This window comes from Phacochoerus africanus, chromosome 1, assembly GCF_016906955.1.
Source record: "Phacochoerus africanus isolate WHEZ1 chromosome 1, ROS_Pafr_v1, whole genome shotgun sequence".
In the NCBI taxonomy this organism is placed as follows: Eukaryota; Metazoa; Chordata; class Mammalia; order Artiodactyla; family Suidae; genus Phacochoerus; species Phacochoerus africanus.
The window spans coordinates 171,400,316-171,410,802 of NC_062544.1; the positions used below are offsets into that span (position 1 = coordinate 171,400,316).

The 10,487-nt window shown below is 40.0% G+C and overlaps 1 protein-coding gene across 1 annotated transcript in view; it reads right to left on the minus strand.

Annotated features, from left to right (window-relative positions):
• The window catches only part of MINDY4B (MINDY family member 4B), a 33,922-nt gene extending 33,164 nt beyond the window's left edge, over window positions 1-758 (minus strand). The window contains exons 1-2 of the mRNA XM_047754959.1: window positions 453-758; window positions 196-223 (exon numbers count right to left, since the gene is read on the minus strand). Coding sequence (XP_047610915.1) covers window positions 196-223; window positions 453-571 — 147 coding nt within the window. The 5' untranslated portion in view covers window positions 572-758. The remainder of the gene's footprint in view (window positions 1-195; window positions 224-452) is intronic.
• Window positions 759-10,487: the final 9,729 nt, after the last annotated feature.

The following is a 10,487-nucleotide window of genomic DNA, read 5'->3' on the forward strand; positions in this document are numbered from 1 at the left end:
GAAAAGGGTTTTTTTTATGAAAAAAGAAAGCACGAGAAAAAATCTTCAATATGCTTTCTAGGTTTATGATTTCACACATTAAATGCTGGATGTCTGAGTGGCATGCACAGAGAATAAATGCAGATTATGCTGTTAATGTGATTGTTTGAAGAAGCAACTAGAGGAAAACACATAGTCTTTGAGAAAAGTAATTACCTGAGAAGTTGTGTTATTGGTTCCCAACCTATAAGTGAAAGAGAAAATATCACGAAAATTATTCACTGAATTCCACCCTCAATCCTCCTTAACCTCAACCTTGCTAGTGATGTCTCTTTCTGCAAATAGTTACACCTGAAGCATTGTCAATGCAAATCTGTAATGGAGACTTCTTACATGACAAGCATAAAAGCTGATTACTTAAATGCCTAAAATCCCTCTGGTTCCGGAAAAATGAGACAATGAGAACATCTTACCGGTGATAGCTAAAGATTTCCCTCCATCTGTCAAGCAGTGAAATCTTCCTAGCTACCTCCTCCAAATCTAGCTCTTGGGAGCTTTGTTCCTGGTCCAAGGGCTCCATAGCCATTTCCATGATGTAAGGAATTGGAAGAAGGAATTCGTACAGCTGGGAGAGAGTGGTCTGGCAGTGAGGTGAGATGGCTGCACATATGCCCAGGGGATGTGTGTGTAACCCCTGCTTCTGACCAGTGAGGAGATCACGCCACACAGTTGAGGCTCTGGGCTCTTGGTAAGCCCCTGCTATCAGATCATGATTAAACTTTCATTAGAGGTGGAATCCTTTTGTATTTTTCTTCACTGTAGAGATGCTATGAATGTTTAATCCAAGACACAGATTTATAAACAAAGGGATGGCAATTACTTACCTGTATCAAAGCAACGGGGATAATTTAACTGATGAGAGGTATCATGTTGGTGGAATGTGATAGCACTTTACACTGTGGTGCCTCCTTGGAAATACGTAGTCAAAGAGAATAAAAGCCATCATGTTGATACCAATAAAGGATATCAACTACTGTTGGGTAGTATGCAGGCTAAAGAAGAAACTGGCCGGCAGACAAATATCTGTATAGATTTTAGCACACAGGAATCTTACATGATTTGAAGAACTGGTTTGATTTGTTTTGGGGAGAAATTTAAAGTATGTCTCCTCATGTTAGCTGTATGAATTATAACTGTAATAACTAGCATAATAAAGATTATTGGTGGTGGAGTTCCTGCTGTGATACAGTGGGTTAAGAATCGGACTGCAGTAGTTCTCATCGTGGCTCCGTGGAAACTAATATGACTAGTATCCATGAGGACACAGGTTCAATCCCTGGCCTTGCTCAGTGGGTTAAGGATGTGGTGTTGCCGTGAGCTGTGGTGTATGTAGGTTGAAGACTCAGCTCGCATCTGCGGTTGCTGTGGATGTGGAGTAGGCTGGCGGCTACCGCTCCAATCCAACCCCTAGCCTGGGAACCTCCATATGCCACAGGTGCAGCCCTAAAAAGGTAAAAAAGAAAAAAAGAAAAAAAAAAAAGAATCTGACTGCAGCGGTTTGTGATCCCTGGCCTGGCGAAGGGGTTAAAGGATCCGGTGTTGCCACAGCTATGGCGTAGGCCTTGGCTGTGGCTCAGATTCAATCCCTGACCTGGGAACTTCCATATGCTGTGGGTGCAGCCATTAGAAAAGAAAAAATTTTAAAAATTACTGATGGTTGTGATGGTTAATTTTATGTGTCAACTTGCTAGGCTATGATACTCAGTTTTTGGTCAAATACCAGATGTTGCTATAAAGGTATTTTTTTTAGATGTGATTAACAGTTAAATAGTAGATTTTGAGTAAAGCAAATTATTCTTTGTAAGGTGGGTGAGCCTCATCCAATTAGTTGAAGGCCTTAAGAAAAAAGACTGAGGGGAAAAAGAAGTTGGCCTCTAAGCAGCCTCCAGACTGGAGCTGCCACATCAACTCTTCCCTGGGTCTCCAGCCTGCCCTGCGCATTTCAGCCTTGCCAGTCCCCCAGTCATGCGGCAAATTCCTTAAAATAAATCTCTTACATGTGATATATATGAGAGGCGGAGAGAAAGATCCACATACGTAATAGGTTCTGTTTCTCTGGAGAACCCTGAGTAACACAATGGTGTTTATCCAAAACAAATACCGGTTACCAGTAAAAGGATCTCTGTCTCTTCTGACTTAGTTGAATCTGAAATTGAACCTTTCAAACAGGAAGTTACTTTATGACTTTTCTAATTATGAATTTTGTAAAATTCTGGGGAAGCTAAGCAGGTAAAGCAAAGATTTATATGGGCTTATTATGATCAGGGTTGAAGGGATTGGTTATATGTGATATTGTAAAGACCTTGGAGCACTGCAAGTCACTGCATCAACCAGAGGTGGTTTTAGATGACAACAATTGTGCTTGGGAATATGCTCTACCTCCAGTTTCTCAAAATAATTCTTGGTGGTTGTTTAGCCATTTCATATTCACAGGTGCCATAAAGATTTTTCCATCAAATGAAGTATTTTTAAAAGGCATAAAGAAATCCTTTTTTATTCCCCTGCCCTAACCAGAAATCCTCTTTTAAAAAGAAAAGATTTCGTCTGCTTTCCGCTTTATAATTTTATACTTTTAATGGTAGCATTAGTATTTAGTATTTATTGAGCACTCTCCCAATCCCTAGTATAGAAAAACCATAAAAAAAAATTATTTGACCCTTGCCCTCAAATAATGTAAAGGTGAGAAATGCTTTAGAATTTCCTATTTAGAAGGTCATATTAAAAATTAATTCTGGATCTGTCATTTAAATAATTTAACAACCCTAAACCAGGAAAGTGGAATAACTGAGAGAAACATTTTTTTCTTTTCTTTTCTTTTTTCTTTTTTTTAACATTTTTTTTCTTAAGAATCATTAAGTACGTATATTTGGGGCTGTCTGTGTCCTGGTTTGCAGAGAATTCTGTAAAGGTAGAAGCATACGCTCCAGTGACTAAATAAATAAATAAATAAATAAAGTGCTGTCTTTACTTCCCTTCCTTTACCCTTTTCAGTTCGATGTTGATAAGTAGTCTAAAAACGCAAAGAGCTGGGAGTTCCCGTCATGGCTCAGTGGTTTAATGAATCTGACTAGGAACCATGAGGTTGCAGGTTCAGTCCCTGGCCTTGCTCAGTAGGTTAAGGACCCAGCGTTGCCGTGAGCTGTGGTGTAGGTTGCAGACACGGCTCGGATCCTGCGTTGCTGTGGCTCTGGCGTAGGCTGGTGGCTACGGCTCTGATTAGACCCCTAGCCTGGGAACCCCCATACTGCCATGGGAGCGGCCCTAGAAAAGGCAAAAAGACAAAAAAAAAAAATTGGAAGGAGCTGGTCTCCGGACTCTCCCAGGAGTTAATAAAGCGATTCAGCTACTTCCAGAGGAAACCACCACTCTCTTGGGTATTTTGTCCCCCTTAGGGTGGGAGCATGGAGGTAAGAAATAGGGTAGAAAGAAAAGATTGGATTGGGGGATTCTGGGCCAGATGTGGAGAAATAGGGCTGGAGACGGATACAGACATATTAGAATTGGGAGTTGTCCCCCTCACTTTGCAATACCTTTGCCCCCACCCCATGGCACCTGACATCAGCTAAATCCCCTGTCACAAGCCTGCCCCTGGTGCATCAAAAAATCTGAATACTTGGTCTCATGCAGCAGTTGGATCTGCAGCAGCAAAAGGAAAGAGAAAGTATAAAGCTGGAGCTATGGAGGAGGAGGAAAATTTTGTGACGGGGCAGAGGGGATGGTGGAGGGTCTGAAATCATTTACTTATAAAGGAAACCCACTGTATAATTGTAGAAACCTATGCCTGAAATCTGTTTGCTTTCTTTGTTGATAATTTTGAAAACTAATACCAATGATTTCCTGAGAAAGCTAATTTTTATTCCAAACTTGGAAACTAACATGTAAACATTTAATGTTATTAGCATTTGCTATAGTTTCCCAGAAAACTATGACTGATCTTTATAGTCTTTTACTCAATTCAGCCTTATAGTCAAATTTGAAAACCTTGGGCTTGCAAGTATTTTGACCAGTTTGCAAAATCCCCAATCTTTCTTGCTGTTTTCGTAAGACTTTATAAACAGAAATCTGGAAGCAGTTATTTCAGAGCCTTTTGATTTTTTTTTCCTTAAGCAAGATCTCGTTAGTGTTTAATTAACCTTACCCGTGGAAAGCTCTTCCTTAGGATTAAGTTAAATCCTTTATGCTTTAATTATCATTCATTTTCTTTAGTTCTTCTTTCTGTGGAGATGGAAATTTCCTGATTATTGTCCATCCTTAAAGAATTCTGCCAATCCACTGGAAACTAGAAGATAGCTGATATATTCCCCTTTGGTTCTTTGGTGGTGTGGGAAGGAAGAGAAAAAGGGTGTCCAGTCCAGAGTCAACTCATCCTCCCCCAGGACTGTACTTTGAGAATTCATTTAGTTTCTCTAAGCTTCATTTTGTTTCTCCTTTGACTTATGTCATAGAATCATAATGAATATGACATGCGTGAAACTTCTTAACCTTTAACCAATGTTTTCTTGCATCTTATGTATTAAAAATTCTCCTCTGGAATTCCCTGGTGGTGCAGCAGGTTAAGGTTCAGGTGTTGTCATTGCTGTGGTGTAGGTTCCATCCCTGTCCCTGGAACTTCCGCATGTGGTGGGCTTGGCCAAAAAACAAATAAGGGAGTGGGATGGACTGGGAGTTTGGGGTTAATAGACTATTGCATTTGGAGTAGATAAGCAGTGAGATCCTGCTCTATAGCACAGGAAACTGAGGTAGAATATTAACTCAGGTAGTCAGGGTAGGAGCATGGGCTTTGTCCATTCTTTGATATGGCCATTGATTAACATTTGTGTCTTAAAAGACCCAGGGAGTAGCATCCCCACTCCTTGTTTTCTATAAGGAGTGTACCTACGCCCAGATGGACATTAATCCCTAATCCCCTGTGACTCTGTTTCTGGGAAGAAAAGGGCAAAGAAACTCTGAGACCTATGAGGACATTTCCACCCTTAAGACCCTATTGGACAAGGACTGATACAGGTAATTGAGCAAGGCCAATGGGAGAAAAAAACCGCATCTTTCTGGACCCCATGTTAGTACCCTCCCCACCTTTAAGGAATAAAAAAACCCCTATAGGACAATAGAGAATGGTGGCTCTTCTCCCCCCTCCCAGCAGCCCTGGGAGCTATTTGCTTTCCTTTAATAGAGGCTTTGCTTGCTTGCTACCTATGTGTTTGCAGAGTTCATTCTTAGACTGCTATGAACAAGAACCTGGATTCTGGTATCATCTTTCCAGTATCAGAACTATATCTAGTCACTTGTGATGGAACATGATGGAGGATAATGTGAGAAAAAGAATGTATATATATATGTATGATTAGGTCACTTTGCTGTACAGTAGAAATTGACAGAACACTGTAAACCAACTATAATTGAAAAATAAAAATCATTTAAAAATAAATAAAAATAAAAATAGAAGTTTTACCTTTTCTGCCTTTATGTATTTTAGGGGTGGCAGCCCAGGCCTGAGATAGAGCTGGAAGTCAAAAGTCCTAAAGTGTGAAGACTGGGACATTTGTCCTGACTCAGTCCCTTGGTCACTGGCCATATGGTCTTTGGTTGGTCACTTAGTCCATGGTATGGGCCCCAGCCCTATTCCGAAAGATCTTAAAGACCAGTGTGGCATATGGGAAAATACATATTGTATCTTTGTCCCCAACTCAGGTCATAGAACTCCTAAAACCCTTGGAATTTCCTGCCTATCAAGAATGATAGGACCATCTTTTATTCTAACAAGGCTTGGCTGGGCCCCTGGATGGCTTCAGAATGGAGGATGGTCGCCAGAAAAACTGGTCCTTGATGATAAGCCTGGAAATTTCAGCATTACCTTCTGATTTCCAGGAGATAGCCTAGAGATTGAGCTTATCACCAATGGCCAGTGATTTGATCAATCATGACTATGTAATGAAACCCACATAAAAACCCCTAAACAATGAGATATGGGGAGTTTCCCAGTTTGCAAACACATCCATGTGCCAGAAGGATGGCACACCCCAACTCCACTGGGGTAGAGACTCCCATACTTGGGACACTTCTGGACCTCATCCTACATACCTTTTCACCTGACCCTTCCTTTATAATAAACTGGGAAGCAGAAGTAAAGTATTTGGGGGGGGGGGTGTCCTATGAGCTATTCTAGCAAATTGCTGAACCTATGGGGGGGGTGTTGAGGAACACTTAATTTATAGCTGGTTCCTTAGGAGTACGGTTGACTTGATGCTTTCTTGCTACTGATGTCTGAAGTGAAAGTGGTATGGTGGGATGAGATCTTATACCTGTGGAGTCTAACTCCAGGTAGTTAAAATTCAACTGCAGAACACCTAGGTAGTATTGGAGAAATACTGGAGAATAAGTTGGTTTGGGGGATGGGGAGGGGAATCTTTTCATTTGGTGTCAGAAAGAATCTGAGAGCCAGCATTTAAAGACAGATTGGAGGAATCTGGAATCAGACTGGGTAGGAATCTTTGCTCCTCTCCTTTATTAGTTATCTATTGCTGCATACAATACAAACTTACCAACCTAAAACTACACCTATTTATTATCTCACAGTCTCTATGTGTCAGGAGTCCAGACATGGTTTAGCATCCTCTGCTCAGGATCACACAAGACTATTATCAAGGTGTTGGCTAGACCTTGAGTTCACATCCAGGCTCAGGGTCCTCTTCTAAGCTGACAGAACTTGTTTCTTCAAGACCAACAGGAAAAATGGTGTCTCTGCTGCTTCAAGTCTCTAATCTTGGGAAAAGCCTAAGCTCTCTTAGAACTATCTTGATTAGGTCAGGCCCACCCAGAATAATCTCCCTATTGATTAACTGAAAGTCAAAATGATTAGAGACTTTACTTACACTTGCAAAGTTTCTTCACCTTTACCCTATAAGGAACAATCATGAGAGTGATACCCTCTCAGCTGGTCGTAGTCTGTTTGCTTTTTCAGATGGTCACTTTCTTGGGTAAATTTTGGAAGATTGTATCTTTCAGGAAATTGGTCAATTCCATTTAAGGTATCAAATTTGTGAGCATAGAGTTGTTTGTAGTATTCCTTTATTTATTTATTTAAAATGATTTTAATTTTTTCCATTATAGTTGGTTTACAGTGTTCTGTCAAATTTCTACTGTGCAGCAAATTGACCCAGTCACACATACACATAAACATTCTTTTTCTCACATTATCCTCCAACATGCTCCATCATAAGTGACTAGATATAGTTCCCAGTGCTATACAGCAGGATCTCATTGCTTATACTGTGGTATTCCTTTATTATCCTTTTCATGTCCATGAGATCTGTAGTGATGTCCGCTCTTTCATTTCTGATAATAGTCATTTGTACCCTCTCTTTTTTTCTTATTTAAACTAAATGAAAATAAAATGCAACTTATCAAAATTTGTGGAATGTAGCAAAAGCAGTGCTTAGACGAAACCGTGGCAAAAAGTACTGCTTTTGCTACATTCCACAAATTTTGATAAGTTGCATTTTATTTTCATTTAGTTTAAAATGTTTTAACTTTTATCTTGAGATTTTTTTCTTTGACTCTTCATGCTGTTTAGAAGTGTGTGTTTAATCTCCACGTATTTGGGGATTTCCCAGTTATCTTTCTGTTATTGATTTCTAGTTTAATTCCATTGTAGCCTAAGAGTAGACATTGTAATTTCTATTTTTTTGAATTTGTTAGGTTTTTTAACAACCCTGAGTTCAACTGGTTAACCAGTTAGATAGATTTGTTTCATGGACCAGAATGTGGGCACCAACCTAACATCTTATACTACATTAGGTATGTTTTATGGCCCAGGATGTGGTCTATCTTGATGAAGATTTATATGAGTTTGAGAAAAATATATATTCTGTTTTTGGTTGGATGAAATATCCTATATGTTAGTTATATCCAATTGATTTGATGGCACTGTTGAATTGAACTGGGTCCTTTCTGATTGTCCACCTGCTAGGTCTGCCCATTTCTGAGAGAGGGATGTTGAAATCTCCAACTATGATAGTGAATTCATCTATTTCTCCTCACGGTTCTATCAGTTTTTGCCTCATGAAGTTTGATGCTCTGTTGTTATGCACACACGTTAAGAATTGTTATATATTCTTGGAGAATTGACCCCATTATGTAATGGCTCGCTCTCTCTCTCTCTCTTTTTTTTTGGTCTTTCGTCTTATTAGGGCCACACACAGCATATGGAGGTTCCTAGGTTAGGGGTCCAATCGGAGCTGTAGCTGCCGATCTACGCCAGAGCCATAGCAATGCCAGACCCGACCTGCATCTCAGGGCAATGCTGGATCCTTAGCCCACTAAGCAAGGCCGGGGATTGAACCCACAACCTCATGGTTCCTAGTTGGATTCGTTTCTGCTTGCCGCAACAGGAACTCCGTAATGGCTCTCTTAATCTCATATTCTGTTGATAAGAAGCAATTTACAATCCCACCTTCAAGGGGAAGGTATTACATAGAAATTTGACTTGTGGGAAGGGTCACCCAAGGGTGTGACCACCATATCTAGATACTGGCATGGCTCTTGGGCCCATCATTTCATCTATCTGTGCTTTAGTTTCTTTCTTTTTAAAATTTTCATTAAAAATTGTTTTATTATAGTTTATTTACAATGTTCTGTCAATTTTGGCTATATAGCTAAGAGACCCATGTATATGTATATGTATATGTATATATATACATTCTTTTTCTCATACTATCCTCCACCATGTTCCATCACAAGTGATTAGATACAGGTCCCTGTCTATACAGCAGGATCTCATTGCTTATCCACTCCAAATGCAATAGTTTGCATCTGCTAACCCCTAACTCCCAGTCCATCCCGCTACCTCCCCTTCCCCCTCAGCAAAGTCTCAACAAGTCTGTTCTCCATGTCTATGAGTTTGTGTGCTTTAGTTCCTATTGAAAAATGGTGATAATAATTGTAACCATATCACTGGGTCACAATAAGGTATTCATTAATACCCAAAAAGCATCTAGAACAGTGTTCCATAACAGGTATTTATGACTTTTAGTGGTTTCTCTTCAAAATAAGGATAATAATTCATGCCTAGTTGACCTGTTAGAGTTGTTACAAAACTCAGGAGGATACAAGGTCTCTGTCAACTGAAAAGAACCACACAAATAGAGATGAGTTATTGGTATTAGGGTTTGTCTTCCTCTCTTTTAACAAAGATTGTGCAACGACACATAATTGTCTATTTACATTTGTGAATGGAAGGAAGTGAAGGCTCTACATCAAAATGTTGGTGCTTCACTTCTACTTGCTTTGAGATATTTTCTGACTTGTTTTAGAGGCTGTTATGGCAAGAGAAAGGTCATGGGGCAGCTAGTAATAATATACGTGCACTTAATCTGCTGTGTGGTCTTACAAAATTCACTTACCCTCTCTGAGCCTGAAAAAGTAAAATAAGGGGTTAGACAACACTAGGTAATCTCTAGATAGCCCCTTCTGTGCATACATTCTCTAATTTTGGCCTAATTTGTCGTTCTGCTCAACCTCACGTGGCATCTCTTGACTCAGGTCCATGAACTCAGCTCTATTTCTAGTTTTGTGGTTTTGTAATGCTTTGTGCTCTCTACCCAGACTTTAGATCATCCAATTTTCTATGGAATCAAGAAAGCCCCTTCAGAGACAGCAGAATTCATTCTCAGGAGCCTAATTCTAGGAACCAGAAGCAAAGTAATTCTATCAAAGTCAAAAGGCAGGCAAAATTAACAGATGCTCCCAGTAATGAACAAGGTGCAGAAAGGTTTTTCATAATGACTGCCTCCGTAGAGTATAAATAGGAATGCATCCCTTCCCTCCCATCTCCCCTCACACCATCTGTTATTTGTGTCAAGCAGTCAGTAATTGCTATATGTGACCCTTGTTGTTGGTAACAGGGACAACACAGTACATTGCAGCTTTCTTTGCTTTCTCCCATCTCCTGGCAGCTGTGGCTGTAAGGTTTGTGTCTATACTAAGATGGTAGATCAGGATTTCCCTGGCTCTTGTAACTAAATATAAAAAAAAAAAAATCACTCACCCTCCCTATTGGGAAATAAGTTATAAATAACAAGTGGGAGCAATCTTTCATCAGAGAGGCTGTGGTTACTAGGAAACGGGCACTGCAGTCAGGCTGTCGTCTATTGTCATTATGTATCCATATGGCATTGAGTATAAGCTCTGGTTCCCTGTCTTTGGCCTTTCAAACAGTTCTTGAATACATTGTTCTTGCCTATTCTACTCTTTGGTAACTTTAGGGTTCTAATTTGGCCTCTGACATCAACTTACTGTGTGACTTTGTGTGAATTAATTCACCTCTCTGGGCCTCAGTTTAATTCTAAAAGAGATGAGAAGGTTAGGCTAACTCCAGGCTTGGCAAATTACAGCCCATGGACCAACCAATCTGGTCTGCCATCTTTTTATGTATGGCCAACAAGCTAAGAATG